Source organism: Limanda limanda, chromosome 3 (genome assembly GCF_963576545.1).
Source record: "Limanda limanda chromosome 3, fLimLim1.1, whole genome shotgun sequence".
NCBI lineage: Eukaryota > Metazoa > Chordata > Actinopteri > Pleuronectiformes > Pleuronectidae > Limanda > Limanda limanda.
Genome location: NC_083638.1, coordinates 24,079,917 through 24,101,730, shown reverse-complemented (window position 1 = coordinate 24,101,730; position 21,814 = coordinate 24,079,917). Strand labels below are relative to the sequence as shown.

Sequence of the window (21,814 nt, the reverse complement as noted above, 5' to 3'; positions counted from 1 at the left end):
TATTGATTAGCCTGGTTTGTTAGTCGCCCATTGTTATTGTGTAATCCAGCGTGAAGGAGTGCGTCTTGCCAGGGATTTACGAGCCACTTCTTCACTTCAAAAATATTTTCACTTTTTAGTATGTAGCAGCACGTTTTGGACTCATCTCATCTAGAGAAACTGATTCAATTATTAATGCGAGTAAAGTTAGAAGACACTGCAGCTGTACAAACAGGGCTGTGTTGCTGAGTTTGTTTTGCGAGCACGGAGGCCAAGGCTTGAAACAGAGTTCTTCTATGAGAAAATACAATTCGATTCTACAGGCGTCGGTGGTACCCCCCCCCCCCCCGCTCAACTGAATTTCTGCTTTTAAAAAAAAAAAAATATTCTGCTCCTCATCAAAGGTCTTTGTTGTGTCTATGCAGATCACATCGCCCTTTAGATCTCAGCGCTGTGAGATCCCTGCTCGGAATATGAGGATTAAAATGCCGTACGGTTGCCCTCAGATATTTTCAGAGAATTATTGCTGCACTTCTCCCTTTCCCTTTCAATAATATGGGGTAGTATTGTATGGGGCTTGTCAGAGGTGGGGGTGGAGCAGGGGGGGGGGGCACTCTGCACTCTTTAGCTGCCTGAGCGCAGCCCTCCCAGCCCTGCTAATAAATTATTAACTCCTGCTGACAAATACTGTTATGGAGCCTGCCGCAGATCTGTTGCATTCTTTAACAAGATTGCTGTAGACACATGTTACAGGAGGATGGAGTCTCCATCGCTCCCTCGCTCCTTTTCCTCTCTCCCTCTATCCCCTTCTCTCACTCACGCCTCAGCAGTTTGACTGATGGCTGGAGACCGAAGTAAAAGTGCCTGAGAGACTGAATATTTTAGTGGTAAAATAATACCACTTGACTTACTGTGTAATACAAAAGCAGTGCTTTGTATTACACAAGTGCTTTGTTTCACTTTCACACTCCACTGAGGACGAGGTGCTTGTCTTGTTGAGCTCCAGGCTCGGGCTTTTTGGGTGCATGAATAAAAAATACGTCAGAATCTACATGCTCGAGCCGCGCACACTCGCTCTCTCACACACACACACACACACACACACACACACACACACACACACACACACACACACACACACACACACACACACACACACATGCACACACACACCTCCAACCTCCCTTCTGTCCCCTCTACTTACCTTCACATGCATCCTCTGAACTCTCGCTCTGACTTTTGATTTTCAATTAACAGTGCCCAATTTTGAGATCACTTTCTATTTCCCGTAATTACAGGAAACATTTTGATGGCTGATTAAAATTGAGGGCTGAGTCCCACTAAAGAGCCATTTGGCAACACATCCAGACACAGAGGCTAAAAGACAGAGGGACTGACTGACAGACAGACAGAGGCAGGCACGACGGGTCTCATAGTCCTGCTCTGCCATCTACCTGACTCACCGGGTCTGTTTGTACAGCTGCTGAAACACAGGAGATTAACTCCTGCTGCCATTGTTAGGTCAGCCTTCAGTGCCCCGACTGAGCTGTAACCACGGGCCAGAGTGTCAGAGAGAGAGAGTCAGAGACAGTGTGCCGGGGCATAGACTATTGTATTTGGATATAACAGTGCATGTGAATAATAACTCTTTAGAAATATGCCTCTTCCGCTTCAGCATTTATTTTCGGGGGCTGCTGCTTACTGTTTCTTAAGTTAAAAATCATATGCTCCAGCTAAAATCTATTCCAAATAGATTTAGAGACTAGAATCCTTCCTGTTATCTTTTATCCAATAACTACATGGCAACTTTTGCACTTTATTTCACTGCAGTTCCCTTGATGTTTTTATCCTTTTCTAATTTGCTGTATTTCAGTTGTTACTTACATGTTGCCTTTTGTAAAGCACTCAGTGTTGACTTTGTGTATGAAAGGAGTCCTGAAATGTTCTGGAACATCCGCAGCCACCAACAATTCAGCAGTGTGTGCACACGGACAATACGCCACACTTGACAGATTTCCTTGAGTAAGACCAAGAATTATTAGACCCAAAAGACCTTGTTCACAAAACCCTTTTTTCTTATTTTTTTTTTAAATGGAAGATATCTTTGCCTGTCTCTCGGTGCTCGGCTCTCAGCAGAAAAGTGCAAGGACACGATCGCACCATAGCCCGGCTGAACCTTGAAAGCACACTCCTCTCAACCCCCAACCCACCCTACTCCACCCACCCCCCCCCCCCCCAAGGCAAGCTGAGGGTGCAACTATAAAGTGCTGTCACACTGACCCCTGCGGATCGAGCAGGAGAACGGGGCAGATGGTGATCGGCGATGAACTGCACCACGACAAGCACCCAGTGCGTCGTGTCACATAGAAACTGAGCCATACCTTCACACCCCCAATTTGTCTTTCTTCCACCCACACAGGGAGAGAGAGAAAAAGACACACAGTCATCCTCAAGAAAAGATTGAGCACTAAGCAGTCACGCTGCTGGTAAACGTAGTTGAGAAAAATAAGCAGAACAACAGCTCGGGGAAAAGCGGATTAGGGGTCAAAAATGCTCAATCTCTTTCTCTCCACTCCACATCGGAGGGAAGGCCACGTTATCCCTCTCTGAATTTAATACCAAATGCATAGTTTGCGGCCTCATTAATTGAGAGGGAAAAAGGGGAATTGTTTGAAATAAATTCTGCACCAAAGAGTTGGCTTGTGAAAAGGGAACAAAGTCGAGTTTTCTTTGCACCTAATATGTCAAGTACACTCTCCACTGTAATATTCCTGAAAGCATGTGACCGATTTGTGAATTTTGTCCTCCACTGTTAGCTTTAGATATTTTTCCTCTTCAAGTAGGTTTTGTTAGCCTGGTGGGAGCAGTGTCACACATAATTTTTTTTACTAATTTGACAAGTGGAAATGGGGCTTTTGTTTGCATATGATTTGCTTTGGAGTGGAATCAACTCACATTTTTCTCACACATAAAAAGTGAATAGAAGTTTGAAGGACAAAATCAAGTTAAACCAATATGAAAGATAAGGAGAATTATTCAGGTGGCTTTGAAATAATTATAAAAAAAAGAATACTATCGCAGGATAAAGCAACCTTGTTTCTCATCTATGTGTATGAGAGGTTAACTTATTTGTGAGTGTTTTTGTTTAAACTTTTAGATAGAATCCTTTATTAGTCCCACAGTGGGGAAATTTGAGGGTTTTACATCAGCAGCGCAGGCACAGTGCAACAAGAACAAACGAAAGAGCAAAACAACAAAGTAAGAAACAAAAAACAACAATGAGCAAAAAGAAAAAGTAAACAGTCAAATAAGCAAATAAATAGTAAGTAGTAGAACAACTGACCAATACAATTAAATAATTAGATAATTAAATTAAATAATTAAATAAATTAAATTGCAAATATTGTGTTGTGTGTTAATGGGGTCACAGCTGGTTATACAGTCTGACAGCAGCGGGAAGGAAGGACCTGCGATACCTCTCCCTCACACACCGGGGGTGAATCAGCCGGTGGCTGAAGGAGCTGTTTAGGGCTGCCAGGGTGTCCCGCATGGGGTGGGAGGAGTTGGCCATCAGGGAGGATAGCTTAGCAACTATCCTCCTGAATATCTTATATCTGAATGGTAGTCCCACTGCCTGGCTGACCTACTGCCTGAGTAACTGTCCTGGGGTTTGGGCCAGGACCCAAGCAGGCACAGTTCCAGCCCTAGATCAAGCCATCCATCTGCATTAAACAAGGGATTAGAGACCCCTCGGCCTGCTCCAGACTCAGGCCAGAGCAAGTATAGACAACATTCAGGTGGAGCATTCAGTCCATTCAGCATTATCGACTCAGATGCAACACTTATAATCCCAGTTACAACCCTGCACCGTCACCTGAATGGAACTGCCAGTCGTTCATAAAATACTCAAAGGACACAGCGTTCCTTTTCCTGTGTTGTTCATGATCCTCGTAAGATATTCATTTATTTTTTCCTAACTTCATCCTTCTTTTTTTCTCCCTCCACAGCAGAGTCATGTCTTCCAAGCAGGCCACATCTCCTTTCGCCTCCGTGGTCGACGGGGAAGACGCCATGAATCAAGAACACTTGTCTTGGGAGAAAGAGGAGAGTGCCGAGGCCCACGGTACGCCCCAGCTGCCCCTGCACAGTCTGCTCCATGGGAAAGCCCACCCGGATGAAGTGCAGCCCCTTAGCAGCATACCGCCAGAGAGCGACTGGGACACCCTGGTGTCCGCCCAGCAGCGCATGGTGAGACATGGCATTGATCACATAGTGCACAACTTCAAAACTGATCCCAGGCTGATGCTGGATTACCACTAATACCAAACATTTCAACTCTGGTAAATTTGCACAAACATTCTACAGTGCAGGTAGAAAACAAAAAATAACAACTATATTAATGTTTCTGCACATTTTAGCTTATTTCCTACAGACTGTGTGTAGGACCGACATTTCACTAAAGTTACTATTGTGCTTCAGATTTTGTATTATTTTATCTTGTAGGCAGCTGTTTCAGCATAGCATTGAATGCAGTGCTGCTGAGGGCAAATAACACACTATACTTTACTAAATCAATATGACAAACCAAACATTTTAAGTCAATTTCCATTTAGCAGAACATACTGAGATGATTCCCTGGGTTGAGTTGAATTTACCAACCAGTCATAGAGAGAAGTTTTCAGGCACCTGTGGGGAGTCAGTGAAAGCCCTCAAAGGAAAGTTTACTTTATTTTGCCAGAGGTTTTTACTCTAAACCTTTTCCATACTTGCTTGATGCCTCTGTGGTATTAATGGAATAAAAGAAAACTGTGAATAGCTGTGGTGGGAGAAGCATAAATGATGAATGAAGTAACAGTTTATTTATACAGAAAACCTCACGAGGAAGGAGAGTGTGCAGTGATGTCTCATTGTCCTCCCTCGGGTGTTCAGGCTCAGCAGGTGCTCATTGTTCCTGAGTGGAACAAAGACGCTCTGCAAATACTCCATCCTTAGCTCAGATCCCACAGCTTCATATTGCTGTAAAACCTCGGGGTCTTTAATCGTTTCTGCAAAACCCTAACCCATCAGCTGTTATTACGTTGAACAGATGACTCTTCCTCTCTAATTGTCCCTTCAATAATCTGACATAAAATTGCTTTATGAGCGAGGGAAGGGAGCGGAGCCTTATCTGCTCCCTTTAGCTTAGATTTTTGCTGCTATTAAAGAAACATGTCTTGTCCTTGGTGCACGTGTGTTGTTTTTATTGTTGTGTATAAGCCACATCTGCAGCCCGGCCCCAGACGCTGTACATTCAAAGTGCGGAGCTGCTTTGATGTGAGCAGGGCAAAGAAGAGCACAGGCACTTGTGGGCAATAGACACGGGAGGCAGGTGGTTGTCTGTGACAGACGGGTCGGAGGTAAAGAGACCCAGAGGGCCTCTGAAGTAGCTCTGCAGTCGGCCACTGAGACCCTTAACACCTCGGCACTGCAGCACAACACACACGCTAGCAGGCACATGAATGAGCTCTGTAGCAGACTGCTCCTCATGATGCTGGGGTGTGACAGCGGAGGTAATTGGCAAGAAAAGGATTGCTCAGGTGTCGTCTTCATCTGTGGCACAGCAGGATGTCAGGGACGGGATTTTAGCAAGTTTTAAAAACACTGAAAAGTTTAAAAATGCCCACCAACACAACCAGTATTAGTCGAAATTATACATATAAAACAATAATTATTATCTGTAAAACTCCATAGTAAAGAAGTGTTTCATTAAAAAAAGCACCAAAAAAAATCAACCACAAGACGTTAGGTCATATCAGCTCTAAATGATGGGAAAATATTAAAGAACAAACTAAAATAGCACTCACTGGAGCACATTCCTCCACCAAGACCCAACTGCACCACACTACACTCACATAGATATCAGTTCCCTGAAAATATTCTTTCAACAAGATCTATGAATTATTACCTGGAAAAATGTGGACAAAAATATCTTATAATTGCACTTGATACAATCACGATATTAAATGAAATTATATTCATAAATGCTGTTGTATCTTTTTTGTCCTTTTGTCTTTTTATCCTTTTAAAATCTTAAGAAAGTGAATAAGAATATCACCGGCTAAGATTCAATATTTATTAAGTATATCATTTGAAAAGAAAGAAATTGTGATAGATGAGTTCAGGGAAGCCGTGTTAACTACATCCTCATAGAAAGTAGAGAACAACACTTTTAAGTGTTGTTCTCTACTGTCAAGAAAACAAAAGTAAAACTGAGCTGAGATCTTGATGGCTGCCAACACTAAACCAACGTCTGAAAACAGTTAAAGGAGTTTGACTTAATTACTTCATATAAATGGATGAATGACGGCAATTCAACATGTCAGCAAGTGAATATATGAGCATCTCTGCGTTTTCTTCTCCTGCACTGCGGCCTTGATCTGGTGTCATAAGGAGCGTCTCTCCTGATTTACTGTGCTTCGAGGAGCGTAAATCTTTCGGCTAAAGATTTACACGCAGAAAAAAAAATAGGTTGAAAGAGAGTAAATAGACAAAATGAGTGGAGGTAGAAAAAAAGAAGAGAGAGGATAGGTAAAATGGAGGAGGATAGGGAGAGACGCAGAAGAAAAGAAGAAGGCATGAGGCGAAAGGAATGAAGAGTGTTGTCTTTGCTGATTACCTGACTCCACTGCTGTGCCATGCGTCTGTGTGGGCTGTGCCCTGAACCTGCGCCAGCTGATTAACCCAGCACTGCTACACTCCCCTCAAGCACTCTCCACCGGCTCTGCCACACTGCATAATCATCCAGCGCAGGGCGGGGGGGGTGCGGAGTAGGCCGGTCGGTCGTGCCACCCTGGCGCTTGGTACCAGACCGCCCTACACACACACACACACACACACACACGGCAACTGTGCCTGGGGCTCGACATGCCACGCAGGGATGAGAAATTGGCACTGTCCACATTCCTGCCCAGTTTGCTGCATTCCTGACTTTTAATTCAGGATAGTCAGTGGCTCCAGACATGGCTATATCACTTCACCCTGCTGTATTACACTCTGTTATCACACCTCTGTTGATTAAAGCTCGTTTTTTCCATGATGGGTGTGTGCACTCTACAGATGTGTCATGTTTATTCCCTCCAGCAACGAGGGCCAAAGTTTAGATCCACGCTGTTCCTCCGTTAAGGCCTACACAACTCCTGGCTGCTCAGCTACCTCCTGCATTCTCCGACCCCAAAAACCATAATTAACACCACCTTCTGTCAGACGCAACCCTTCGCCATGGTCTCTGCGCTGACTCCCGTGTGCAGAGTTTAGTCTCCCCCGCCTCTCTCTCTCCCATTCTTCTCTGTTTGTGCACAGGGAGCACTCAGCCAGTCAGCCACAGACAGGACCCTCAGTTAAATACTAAACCATACACAGGTGGGACTGAAAAACAACAACAGCTTGAGACAGGACACAGATTTACGACGGCTCGAGGCACTCAGCTGAGAATAGGTCTCCACTAGAAAATGAACAAATTACACAGCAGTCACCCGAACACAAATGCACACTCAAAAGCAATTTGAGAAATTACAGTTGGGAGGTTTTCTCTGTGTAGTCTATGCAGATGAAAAGTACTGTGACGCCTGAACACATTATGGATATGCCCGATGAAAGTGTACCTCATCATTTCATCTCAATTTTTCACTTGTCATATCTCATTTGCCCGCACAGCGAGCTCTGTCGGAGACACAGACGCCGCCGTGTGAAAGCCACAGAGGAACCATTTGATACGGACAAATCGCCCCTGAGCTGCAAACACCTAGCAATCACTGCATTTGAATGGAGAACTGTCAAAAAGCTTAATGGAGCCCCGACAGAACGCAGCAGCACCCTCATCATTTAACAAAAAAAATCCCATCCCTTGTTGCCACCCACCCCACCCCCCACCCCACCCCAACCCCCTCCCAACTTTTTGTTTGTCTTGCAGGAATCTGACAGCAATAAAGTATGTTCTCTGTACTCCTTCCGGAACAACTCTACTTCCCCACACAAGCCCGAGGAGGGGGCCCGGGAGCGCAGCGACCTGCTGAGCGGATCAGCGTTCGGGACTCCGGAGCGCCGCAAAGGAAGCCTGGCAGATGTAGTGGACACGCTGAAGCAGAAGAAGCTGGAGGAGATGACAAAGACAGAGCAAGACGGTATGACTCCCTATTTGTGTGTGTGTGTGTGTGTGTGTGTGTGTGTGTGTAGAGTGCGGGACTAGGAATACATTTTCCCTCCTAAGTGCGCCTGATTGTCCTAATTCTCCCTCTTTCTTTGTGTAATTTTCTGGTTTCCTGAGTACCCACCCTTTTCTCTCTCTCTCTCTCTCTTGAATCTCGCCCGCCTCTTGCACTCACGCGGGATCACACAAGCTGGGAATATTGACGATACAGTGTTTCCAGTTTGTTCTGAACCTCCTCCAATGTGACAAAGACTGTGTGGCAGTGCACCTCAGCACAAGTGTGGTCTCCCTCCGTGCCAAGTCAAACTCTTTAACTATAAAACTCACAGTGCTGACCCGACGCCAGGAACATTACCTCTTCTTTATTTTGCTACACAGAACATTTTTCTCTCGGCACGGTTGTTCATCAAAGTTCGCTGCACACAAACAACCCGAGCCCTGCGCGTGGTTTAATGTGTCTGATTAATTCAACACATACCGTGAAGTTTTCAGAGTTATTTTTCTCACTGTTCCTTCCAGAGGGAGAAAAAAAAAATCCTTTCCTACGATAAGAGCGTTGGGTCTCTGTCATATCTGCACCCGGTTTCACCCTGCTCGGCTCTCCCTCCCACAGCCTGCAGTCTATCAAGAGTGTGGCGGAAAAACAAATATTTGAAAGTGCTGCTGAAACACATCCCCCTTCTTAATTAGGGCTGTAGTAATATAACTACATCCAATCAAATGTTAAACCCCCTTGGGAATGCATGTGTCTCATTTAGTGTCTGGGGAGCTCTTAGCTTAAGCACTTCATCAGACGAATAAATTAGACCTCTGTTAGCCTAAAAATAATTTGCCACTTCTTTTTCAAGTGTTCGTTCGGTGATCTTTGTATCAGAGGCTCACGGGCCTCTCACCGGACGATCGTTTAGCCACACCATGACACGTGGTTACATTTGTTTGTGGTTTAGGAAACCAAAGAAGAAGAAGATAAAGACAGAAACATTCAGTCCTTATTATTTACAGTGATCAATTGGAGATCAATAAGAAAACAACATTTTTTGGATAATTTCAATGGATCCAAAATTATCAGCAAATGTCAAAACTGAGCATTTAACACACAAAAATGCTCATAAGCAAGCCACCCTTTTTAAAAAATGTATATTTCAACTGAGGCTTTTTATACTGTAATCAATACCGTTATTTATTTAATAAATAAACAGTATAATTAAACAAAACTACAGCAGATACATTTCTGCTGTCTTTTTCACACCACAGCACCAACTGACATGAATATTTGGGATAAGCAGTTTTCTTGCTCTTGAGCTCAGATCTGGCCGCCCTGCAGCACCTTAGAGGCCCAATTCTGATTAGGTAAATAATGTTAAGCGAAGGAACATATTTCACGTATGTCTCGTTTCTTGCGGCGTCGATTTTCAGGGCAAGATTGTCAGTGCTCTTTGTAGCGGCAGAGGGTATTATGGTAATGAGCCCCAGCTGGTGAAGGCTGGTTGTTGCAGTAATTTAAATGGTCAAGTGCAGCTTGTAATCCAGGGCCGTATGTTAGCGCAGGGAGGAGAGGGTGCTTTAGAGTGCCATACAGCTGTTTTAATCTCCTGTTAATAATAGAGACTTGGTCTGCCTCATGCACCTTGTATCATCACCACCGAAATAAACTCCCTTGTTGCAGGAAATTAGTTTCCGAGCAGAGTACAGAGCCGAAGACAAGAGGCTCACAAAGTTCAGCGCGCTGTCCCTGAGCTGCAGGAACTGAGAGATACTCTGTTCTTGAGAGTGCTCGACGAAGCTTCAGGGTTGATGAACAGTGATTACTGTAAAAAATAGGGAGTTCAACTCTTGGAAACTGCCAAAGGAAAACCTTGGAGAAACCATCTGACAAATCTCAATCTCCTCGTCTTTGTTTATGTGGCGAGACACGGCTGGAAATTGAACAGGGCCGGATTATCCTATTAAAGAGCAGACAAGAAGGTTGGAGAAGCCATTTGTTGCCTTAATGATGTTGCTAATGTGGCGCAAGCAACAGATGAGCTAAATATAAGCATGACAACTGTTGTGTCTAATTCTGCTGCTTTGGTGCCTGGCTGGTCGGGATCATGGAGCTCCTCAGAGACTCTTCCACCATCTGCTGCCATTCTTCTCTGGGCTCTTTCTTCCCCTTGTCTGGTCAAGAAAGTTCACTAACCTGATGCACTGAGAGTAAAAGTGTTGACCTCCAGTGTCAAGGGAAACTAATGGTCTGTGGTACAGTTTTTACACATATGATCACTTAGGTTGTGCTCATCTGTTGCATGTATAGTATTGGTTATAGTATTGGCCAGAAAAGAAACGATTACATTTTTGGAGCAGCTTCCATTAAAAAAGTAGATCGAGTATTTAATTTTTCACTTTCTTTAACAATACAAGTTGGGTCGTTTTTCTACATTTTGAAACATTTCTCAAGAAATAATGACATTTTAATGGAAAAAATAGGCATAGGTAGAGTGTAAATATCTATGAAAAGGTGAAATTATAAGTAGTTTGCAGATCATTTCAGTGTACATGTGTTTGACTGAGTGTCCTTCTAGTTAGAAGATCACCGCTATTCTGTTGTTATGGTGACAGAAGTCTCCATTGCATATATTTCCCCTCCACAGTTAAACAAAGCTCTAGTTATAGTTTCTAAATCGTAAGTATGTTCTACTAATATTGTACTAATATGAATCAGTATACTAATGCTATTGCTCCCCCTACTATGTCTCCATTCAGAGAACACGATAAGCCATTGACCATGATGTTTTATATATACTCTAACAATAGAGGCGGTGCTCAGTATTTTAAATATCACTCCTCCATCCCTTCATCTCCATATATTTGTACCCTTTCACCCTCTCTATCCTTCCATCCTTCCTCTCCATTTCTGCTCCTTAAAGTGCTTTAAGTGCTTGTGACTGTGCTAATGAATGAAAATGTTCTCCCAGCAGCGAGCACCGCATTTAGCTGAATAGTCACCTTTGCTGTAAAAGCTCTATTAGGCCCAGTTGCCAGCAGGGCTAACGATTATGCCCCATGTTTATTTACTAGGTATTGTAAATGCATTATTTATGGATAAGTCTCCAGACAGCACTTGTCAAGAGTTAAAAATGTCAGTATAAAGTATTGGGAGGAAAAAGAAAAATAGCCACCATTATAAAAAGCCAAGGTGACCTTGATTTGATTCACATGCAATTAGATCAGTTTTATATAATGCACTAAAGTATGAATCAATACCGCGCAAGTCAACACAGAAATACTTTGTGTGTTCAGTCTTTATGATCGTCCCCAAGACAAGGACGAGTAATTGGGTTTCAGCCTCCTGTATTAGCTTTTAGGGATTTTCTTGGGCTCAGTGTCCACTGAGTCTTTGCCAGGACAAGCAGCAGTGAATTGGATTATGTATCTTTTGTCATCCATGTGTTATTGAGGGTCAAGGGGCAGTCTCATGCTTTCTTTTTAGTCTGATGAATGAAGTTATTGTCTAAATAAGAAATATAGACCCAAAACAAATGAAAAGTCTTCCATTAAATGCTGATCCGCCCACCCCCCTTCTAATTAGTCGAGTGATTCTTTCTCATGACTGCAGCAGCTATCCAGATTCACAGCTCAGTTCCCAGGATGCTGTTGAGAAAACAGAGCTGCATGTGATCCGGGGTCGTCCGGCCGGAGAACAGGTGTGGTCTAAGGACATTTGAAACAGCTGTTAAACTGAAAGTGGACACTATATCCAGGTATAATCTATAGATATAGAATAACACAACATTTCCCGGGCAGTCAGACACAACCAGGGTCAAAACCAACAGTCGAATACAGAAAAACAGAAAGACGATGCCCTTCCTTTTTCTTAAGACCCGTTGGAGGGGATACAGCGGCTGCTCAAGCAGAATATTCAACACCTGGAGCCCTTTGACAGAGTCATGGCTAATTAGGTCAACAAAGGGGAGCCATACCACTATTCAGACAAACTGCAACCCCCCCCCCCCTCCCCCCCTCTTCATCTCAGGTGGAAGGATATATAATGAGAGAAAATAATTCTATACAGTGGCAGGAAATCAAACCGTTCCTTGTGACCTCTAATAGTCCCTGTGAATGGTATGTTACTGTATGTTACCACTCAGACATCTCTTCTTCTAGATCTGCTGCCATCTCCTCTCCTCTGTTTGTAAGTGTCACCCCCCACGGCAAGGTTGTGTATTATCACTGTATAATGACTGCAGTAGGTTGAGTGCGGAGGAGTGATCAGCATTGTGTGCGTGGCCCCTGGTCATTATCCTCTATTACAACAGGCCATGTAATGAGATTCAGGGATGGGTGAAAGCTTGGAAGAGAATAGGATCAGCTCTAAGCCTTTGGTCTGATTAGCACTGATGAACTCTTGACTCTGTTGTAACACCGTCGCCTATCAGTGTCGCAGCCCTCTGCTGACTGCACACTGGAAATTGGATGCAGGTGCCTAATAGCAATAATAGATTAATTTTTTTGGAGCTATTTGGTTTAAATTTAGCAATACATTTTTTTAAATTTTCTGAAGTTAAAATACATATATTGCAATATTCTTTATGCATATATATATATATATAAAAAAATATACCCCCCTCCCCCAAACAGACTGATGCACTTTCTCCCCTCCTCTTTGAGTTCCCTCCCGTCTCCCCTCTCCTCTCATCCCAGCTGCCGTGTCATCTGGTTCTGCTTTATCCCACCTAATTAATAGGAATCTTTGTTATAATGATCTGAGCATGAGCCTCTGACTCTATGCATATGCAATGAGGGCTGGAGATCCAGTTGCCTTGATTGCAGATTTTGAGGCATTCTTCACACATAGCTCTGTGCTGCCTCCGAATGCAGCATCCTACAAGGCAGCGTAGGGCCCGGGACCCTCCTGGCAGGACACACACACACACACACATACACACACACACACGCACACGCACACACACACACACAGACACGCACAAACAAAAACCCACTGGCCAGACATCAGTCAAGAAGGATATCTCGTGTGCACAATGTTCCCATTTCCTTTAATAATCTGTTGTTTATTCTGTCAACATGATTTGAGCAAGCTACTTGCAAGGAATCTATTTGATCAAATAGCCGATATAGTTTTATGTGTGTGTGACCATGTGTGTGTGTGTGTGTGTGTGTGTGTGTGTGTGTGTGTGTGTGTGTGTGTGTTCTGTATGTTTCAGTGGGGGCCTTCGTGTGTGTGTGTGTGTGTGTGTGTGTGTGTGTGTTCTGTCTTAGCCTGTGGAGTGGTGCACCAGCCCAGCGGAGCAGTGCTCTGGTCTGTCACTTTTGTTTGAATAGGTAATGTAGATCTGTTCAGGCTGAATAGACATGAGCTGGAATCGCTTGTTAAGACACATGATCAAAAGCGGCTCTCTGCTCTCTGCCAATCAACCCTCTTGTCACCCTGTGAAGCAGACGTTAAATAGATTTTTCGGCTGTATGCCGCGGGCAGCCTGCCAGCCTGACATGTGAACTTTCACAAAAAAGATACCCTGCCCCTCACTCCTCCCCGATCTCCCTTTCCCACCCTTTTCCTTGTTCTCCAATTTTTGCTCTTTCCCCCTTTTTTTAAACTCTTTTCCTCTTTTTCCTTTCCACTTTCCTGTGTTTCCCCGACCATCTTGTGGCCTAACCTGTTACACAAAACATTTCCCTTCCACCTCTGTTTTTTTTCTCTCCCCTATCATAAGGCTAGTTCACACTTTACAATTTTTAGCCAGATTTTCCAGTTGCAGAAGAGTTTTGGAACTCACAGACTTAGCCCCAAATTGGAGTGAAATCAGCTTCCATCTGAAGTCTGCAATTACTGTTTTTGAACTGTTCAAACCGGATTTGATGGGCCCACCGATGTGTCGACATGATTTCTAGTAGGCAAAATATCAAGATGAATTTTGACAGCCAATCAGAGTTGCCGATATCAAAGTTGTTCCTCTGGCATGCTGAGATCAGACCCAGAGGCTAAACTAAGTCGCTGGTCCACTATGGAATTATCTATTTACTATCTGTTCCAAAACAGACCCCTAATGAAACACAGACACGTCCCCAAAGGACGACGGAGGCCAACACAGGTTTCACTTTACACAAGCTAAGATACAGATTTTGTTGCCCCCTTTCAAAACGAGAACCCTTTCTGCTGTCTTGGTCATTCAGATGACAAAACAAGCAGCTGCCTCTTCAATGTGCAATTCTTTGCATTCAAGATCACCTTCCCCAGTTCTCATATTCCGATTAGTCAACAGTAGCAACTGCTGTAGAGCATTCCAGGGGCCATCTTCCTGGGTTTCAGCTGTTGAGCGTGTCCCCCTGCACCGATGCAGCACAAAACTCCCATTGTGATCGTGGCTTACTGGCTGCACAGGAACCCCTTGATAGGAGGAAACGGGTGTCTCTGAGAGACAAATCACGGCCAGGGATACACAGAGGCTTGTTTGTCTTAACACACTCACATACACCCACATGCCGGTTGTAGGTACGTCTCGTCAAATGAACAGCGTTTAAACGCAGTCAGTGACATCACTGATTGTGCAATAGCAATTTTAGGAAAATTGTAAAATAGTGTTTTAGGCTGTTCAAATGAAGAAAAAAACAATAGACTTTCCCCTGTGTTATATGTGAATGACTAGGTGATTAAATCAGCAGTGGTTTTAGTGGCTCGACTGTTTTATGTGACAGCGCAGCATTTAGAGGGGCACAGAGATGGTGAAACGCTGACACATAAGAAGAAAGAAGCCGTTAATGCTACTATATTTGACATTGGGCCGTGAAGCCTACAATTGGGTAAAATATCAGACTGGGTTTCAGTGAAAAAAGCAACAAGAAGAGGGACACGTACAGACAATCTTCTTAGGGTCAGGAGGATCTTCTGAGGCAGTGAGAAATGTGAAGAAGAGGGGCTATTTCACAATGGGACGGGGGGTAGAGGGAGGGCACATGTGTCCTGCTGTTTGTGTGTGTGAGTGTGTGTGTGTGTGTGTGTGTGTGTGTGTGTGTGTGTGTGTGTGTGTGTGTGTGTGTGTGTGTGTGTGTGTGTGTGTGTGTGTGTGTGCTTGAAAGCCTGCAGTAGGGTTACACTGGGAGACTTGTGTGCCAGCTCAGTATCACTGTCCTAGCTGTGGCATTTAGCTCTTAAGCATTCTCCACACATAACTTGACAAAAGAGCCGGTGTCATCTGACCAAGGATCAAAATAGTGGGAGTGTAACTCACACCCTGGGCACAGACAACTTCTGTGGCCTGCTAATGATTTCAGAGCACATTGCAGGCTTGTTCTGTAAGTCAGAGGTACGTCAGCCATCCAACCCGGGAGATCCGCCTCGACACGAGCAAAACATGACAGCTTGCGTAGATGCAGCCGTATTAACATATTTGCATTGTTTGTTTTTTTGCTAACAGCGAACATGAACATCTTACTCCAAACTTTGATGTGTTGCCTCTTGAACAAAGAGACTCTTTAATCAGTCGTGATGAAGCAGATGTTTCCTCCCACTCGATGCTTTCTCTTTCTCCTCGTTCAATTACATTACACGAGCCAGACGTGTCGAGGATTTCGGAGGAGACAAATAGAAATGTGTTTTATTGAACAGCAAAGCCTGAGAGCCAATGATGATAATCATTTTACAAATGTCATCTCTTTATTATCAAGTCTGCACCCGGTGAAGGAGTTAATTTGCTTTTTGATTATATCGTCAATTTCATTTCACAAAGTTCAATATCATTTGAAATCAGGATTTGTTGGGGCTGTTTTTGGTATTCTTGTCCAAATTAGCATAAAACTGGAAAAAGAAAAGTGAGTCATTAGAATTTATACAACCACCACAACCATACTTCCTATAACATTTGCTGCACAGCTTTACTTCCTCTCTCCTCCTCTTTTGTCATTTTCTTTTCTTTTTTCTGGGCGGGTGGCACTCTGACTCAACAAGGCAAATACTGTACGCCTGTTGATAGCTTCCCCGTCGTGAGCTGGACCAATGAGCTTGGTCGCTCATGAGAAGCAAATTTCTCCATCTTTGCCCAGCAGGTCTTAGTCCGTAATGCTTTCTGTCCTACAGAAAGGGAAAGGGCCGACTGAATAGAAACTACGGCCCCTATTGTTGCTGAACCAAGTTAAACAACAGCACATTGAGACACTTAGCTGTGAGCAAATGAATTGGGATTTCTGGGAGTTGGAATTCTGAACCTTTAGAAGTGCCATGGTTAGGTCATTATTTCTTTACCCAGTGGCAACTCAAGAGTCAGAGGAGTTGAGTGCAAATTAGTGATTAAGTTAGTTTTAATTGATAAAGTTGTGAAAATAGTGACCTTTGCTCCCCTTGTCCAGTGAGCAGTCATACATTCTGAACCATGGCAGCTTGGTAAACAAAGTTGGCTGTGAGATTCCATAAATTACTTTTGAAAATTAAGAAACCAAACTGCAGAGCGATTCATAATTCCCTTGCTGGGATTTAGGATTTTATTCTCTTTTTTTCTTTAAAATGTATCATACTTAAACCATAAAATAATGCGGTAAGAGCCCAGACACACACTGCAGATGTTTAGTGAACCTGACTGCTCCAGGCCATCAAATGCTGTCAAAGCCAGTCTTCCATAAGGGCAAGAAAGCGTCAAGATACTACCGTGCTTTGATGGACAGGCGAGCAGGACAAATGGTCTCAAACAGACATGGCTGGCAGACCTCAACAAATCACTTAGAGATGAGGAAGGCAGAGCCAATCTGCAAAACACAGGAACAGAATCCTCTGACAAGATCAGGACTAGATAAGGACTATTTAAAATTGTAAATAGGATCGATTGGACCCCCGCAAATGTGCATAAGGCAAAGAGAGGATAGGCTACATCATGTTGGAGAGATGTGGAGGCACTGGACAGCCTTGTTCATTTGTTATGGTCCTGCACCTATAGCTTCAGAGATGGTGGACAGAATTCATGAGAATATTAAACTGATCATGGGTCAGGTCATCCCATTTCTGCCTTGCCTAGACGAGTTGAAGGGTACTGGTCTGTTTAAAGGGGATCTCTGAACCCAAGGCAAGGTGCATCCATACAGTCACGATGCGGCACCTTATTAGTGAATGGAAATCAGTGAATCTTCCTCCATCCTGTTTATGGTTTACTCAATTAAGTATAGTGGCAGCCTATGAAGAATTGACATATAGGATGGTAAACCAGCTGGACCTGTACCATGTCCAAAGGGAGAAATGTATCAGACTTATTACAGGGCTATGATGCTCACTAAGGCAAGCCCCATTTATGATGATTTAAGAATGAACCTCAGGGTGTGATGGTGAAAAGCGGATACCATCATTCAAGTATTTAAAACCTACCAAGGAGTGACAATGTAGACGTCCAAATCCTTTAGTCTGACTTTGACACTTATATGTGTTAAATACAGTATGTTTTTATCCATATTCTTTCCCTCTTGGTGAATATCTGAGTTTTCTGTCTCTTATTCTGGAATAACAGAAACAGAAAAAGAAACCTTGACAGCAAAATCCAACATATTTACAGTTTGGTGCATTATCAAATGTATAGTATATTAACCAGCTTCGTCTTCTCGCAATTTGCGCTTTTTTAATATCTCATCTTATGGTTCAATCTCTGAAGCGTGTCGCCATGGTCCAGGGTTTATGATGAAATAAAGTTTCGATGTCTGCACCAGACACTTGGCTTCACTGCAAATTGTAATGCATTCATGTGGATCCTATTAGTCTCTTTTTGTCCAAGTAGAGTCAGACACCCATTAATTTACTAAATCACACTGAACAGCCATGATCACAGTGCTCTACGTTTTCTTCACACGTCTATTAATTTAACATAGATGAATAAATGTGAATGTTTTCGAGCATTGATTAGCAGGGGAGTTTATATCTGACAGATAAATTGCTGGGTACCCAAAAAAAAATCTCTCCAATGCAAGGTACCCAGTAATTACATTTTTGTATGAAATTATTATGATTTATTACAGTGTGAGGACCCTAATGATTACCAACATCAAATGGAAATCATGAATTGAAATCAGGTCCACATATTTCTCCTCGTAATGTTCATCTCCACAAGTGCTGATCCCCTCATCAGCATTGCTGAGACTCCAGATGTAATGTCTATTCTTTAATAAACCAAAAGCAGGCATGCTTTCGATGAAAAATACATTTATGAACATTGTAAGGCACTTTTCTTATTCAAATGCTTTATTAGGCTGATTATTATTAATCTCCGTTTTAATAAAATCCTCAACTGCTCTTTGACCTTGTGTGGTCCTTTTTAAATGTACAATTTAGCCTTCTTTAATTTAATCAAAGTAGCAATAGTTGCTTTTCCTGATGAATGTTGAAGTACATTGTATAAATAGCGATGCTCAATACGCTCTCTCTGCCTCCCTCTTAAAGCATAAGAGGGGAGAAAAGCGGGAGTGAAAAGTTCGTTGTGCTATCCAAGCATTTAATGGTCCTAGTTCTTAAAAGTGACCTTGTGGGGTAGACAGCGGAGCAGCACAGCAGCTCCTTCCAGCTGCACACATGGCATCCATCGGGGGCACAATCACGCACAGTCCCAACACCTCAGGCTCGGACATATGTTGAGTTTTATTTCATTCTTCTGACATTAATCCTATTCACCAGCTGTTCTGCCAGCTGCCACTCTCCAGCTTAAGGGGAGATTGCAGTTTTGGGGGCTCTGAGTACTGGTTTATCTTGGCTCCTCATCTCCTCCTCACAAAGTTTTGATTGGGTTTTTTCTTTCCCCTCGTCCTCCTCCTACTTCCAGGTTCCTTGAGTTGCATACTCCCCTGCAATCTTTCTTTCTCTTTCAACTTCCTTGCTTTTGTTTTTTTCCCTCTCTAATTTGTGTAGATAAAAGATGGTTAAAGGCTGGAATTTGATTTTGAAGATTTTATGTTTTGGGCATTTTTCCCTCTACAAGTCTTATAATGTTCCTGCAAGATATGTTAAAAATATGCACAGAACATTTATTATCTACATTTATCCCAGGAACTAAGGTAAATAAGTTAAAGAGGTTAGTATTGATTAGGATGTAGCACATCTCAAATTCACTTTCCTAAGAAAACATTTGGGTAAATCATAGCACTGAAACCCCCTCTGTCCACAGTCATCTAACCGCATTTCTGTAGGATTAGCCTGGACATGGCTTACGCCTGTACAGTTATGATTATTGACATATTGGGTCTGACATATTTCACATTTATGTGCATTGTCTAGAAGCATACTCAAGTGTTCTCAATGTCATTTCTGCTGAAGTACGGCCGTGGGCTCTGTGAGCAAGGGCCGCAATGAATTGATCATTGCTCACTGCTCACTTTAATAATTCAAGCCTGATTGCCACAGAGTGCCGCAGTAAAATGGATTGGGAGAGGTCACATGCTGCTCAGCTCAAGAGGTGAAGCCTCTTGGGGATGGTTAATTCATATATGCTTGATAGACACATGTCCTATTTAGAGAGGTCATGATGCTGTGTGTGTATACGGCTTCTCAGAATGGCTAGGTCAACACGGTGGGATTAACACGCTGGTCAGTGCAGATAAAGGGGAAGGATAGGGGAGAGGTGCCTGGTCACACAAGACAGCGCGTTGAGCCGTGTGAGGAAAAAACTAAAACACTGAGAAAAGTTACCTGCACATTGCATCTGTTTCTCCATTTTTTAATTATCAGAGACATGTGCTTCTTTGTGTTGAGATCCTTTAGTCCACTTAACGCTACAACCTCATGAGATAGATATAAAAGAAAAAACAGAATTTATTTAAGGTGCTCTGTGGTTATTCATTTGTATTACACTGCTGATCTAGCATTACCTCTCAGTTTAGCTTTTAGGAATCTATCTTAAAAGAAAAGACTTGTCTCACCCCTTCGAGAGACTGACACCGGCTGGTGACACACAACCTCCGATGAAGCACACCTCATCTTGGTTACCTAGAGTGTATTTATAGCAAAAGTTTTTTACATGACCAAACAGGATAGACTAACGGTGACTAACAGAGATGTTCACCAAGTGGAATAATGATAAGGTGTCAGCCCACCACGAGGTGCAGGTGCTCCACAATACACCGACATGTCTCAAGGAGCTGGACCTCTTTATTTATGCATGCCAGCACTAGCAATTACATTTTTTAAAAAGCTGGATTTATTTAAGTGTACGAAAAAGCCTTCTGGAAACGCTGTAGGTTATTAAAACTGTTGACAACGAGGAAAAGGCAATTGCCTGAAAATGAGCGACAATGCACTGTTGTGCTTGGAATGTTTTTTTTCCCCCCTCAGCTCCCTCTTTAGCGTTTGCATTGTGCAGCATCACCCGGGTGTGTAACCTATTGCGTTCCGATTGCTCCCTTGCAATTAGTGCCCTTTTTGTCCTCACTTCAATAACGCCATGATTATGGAGACTTCAGGAGTATTTGCCGCATCCAACAGCTGTTGTCTCAGGGACTACCGGCTGAATGACAAAAACATGTTTTCTCTCTGCATTTCACTTCCCTGCCTGCCTCTTGTAATTATTATGTTTTATTTGCTGTGATGATGGGGTCTTGTTTTTAGTGTGTCTGTGATTAAGATATTCAAAGGATTCTTTGGAGTGTGTCACAGTCATTTTCTTTTTTATCAATCTCGACTTTTGATTTGTTTCCCGTGCAGTGCAGACGGGATGGGAAATTAGACATCAGCCTGTCGTTGTCTGCCTGAGATCCTGAGTTTTATCTCTGAGATAGACATTTACGCCTGAATCAAAGAAATATACACTCACACTGAAAGCTTGTGAGACGTGATCTTTTTCAAAGCTATTAAATACATTGTAGTTTGCTTTAGGTTTTAGAATTTACATTTCACATGTGCAATCACATCGTTTTTAAAATAAAATCACTAATATTAAAAGTAAAGTGTCATTCAAATAATTTATAATTACGAATTATCAAAAATAATAGTCATTTGTCTAATCTTCAAACTAAATAACTGGTTATTTCTCATCCAGTTGCTTTCATTGTAGAACAGTGTGTCCAGATTACACACTCAATTTTATTTTTATTCCCAAATGGGAAAAGGTTTTGTACATATTTGTTGTTAAATATGCAGGAAACATATAGGCTAAGCATTTTTTTTACCCAACATTTTCCAACAAATTGTGTATATAATATTGGCTCATTTCATACCCTTGATTCCGGTTCACAACACAAGACCGTGGTGCACTCTAGTCTATAGTGTTTAAGGAATTGATTATTACTGGTGGTTCATGTCTAATACAATTCATGCAGAGTTTTGTACAAATGTAGTTTTTATACAGTATTTTCTGTTCTGGATTAAGCAGCGCGTCAGGTTTAAATTGCAAAACAAAAGTCAACAGACTGCTTATTTATCTATGTATTAAAACGACACATTCTGTAGTTTTGTTGCAGATCCTCCTCATACATCGAATCATCTGTATAGGTTTTGGTTCTGGTTGACAAAAAGTTTTAAAATATGTGCTGCACTCAAGCTGAAGCTTTGTTAGACACATCCCATTTATTTTATTCTTCAGCCCCTCTCTGAAAACAGTATTGTTTCACTAAATAGGCATGTGTGTTCTGAGGAGGATGTTTTGTATATGGTCAGTGTCAGTTGATCATTGATTTGGTAATTACATGTTTCCCCTTGAG

At 42.7% G+C, this 21,814-nt stretch overlaps 1 protein-coding gene across 7 annotated transcripts in view; it reads left to right on the top strand.

The window, feature by feature from the left end:
• Positions 1-21,814, top strand: part of sox6 (SRY-box transcription factor 6) — a 133,741-nt gene that overhangs the window by 42,163 nt on the left and 69,764 nt on the right. For 6 of the 7 annotated variants that reach the window (XM_061067694.1, XM_061067695.1, XM_061067693.1 and 3 more), the window contains 2 exons: positions 3,987-4,227; positions 7,928-8,138. In XM_061067694.1, the coding sequence (XP_060923677.1) occupies positions 3,994-4,227; positions 7,928-8,138 (445 nt within the window). In that variant the 5' untranslated portion in view covers positions 3,987-3,993. The remainder of the gene's footprint in view (positions 1-3,986; positions 4,228-7,927; positions 8,139-21,814) is intronic. The other variant, XM_061067691.1, reaches the window with a different exon arrangement.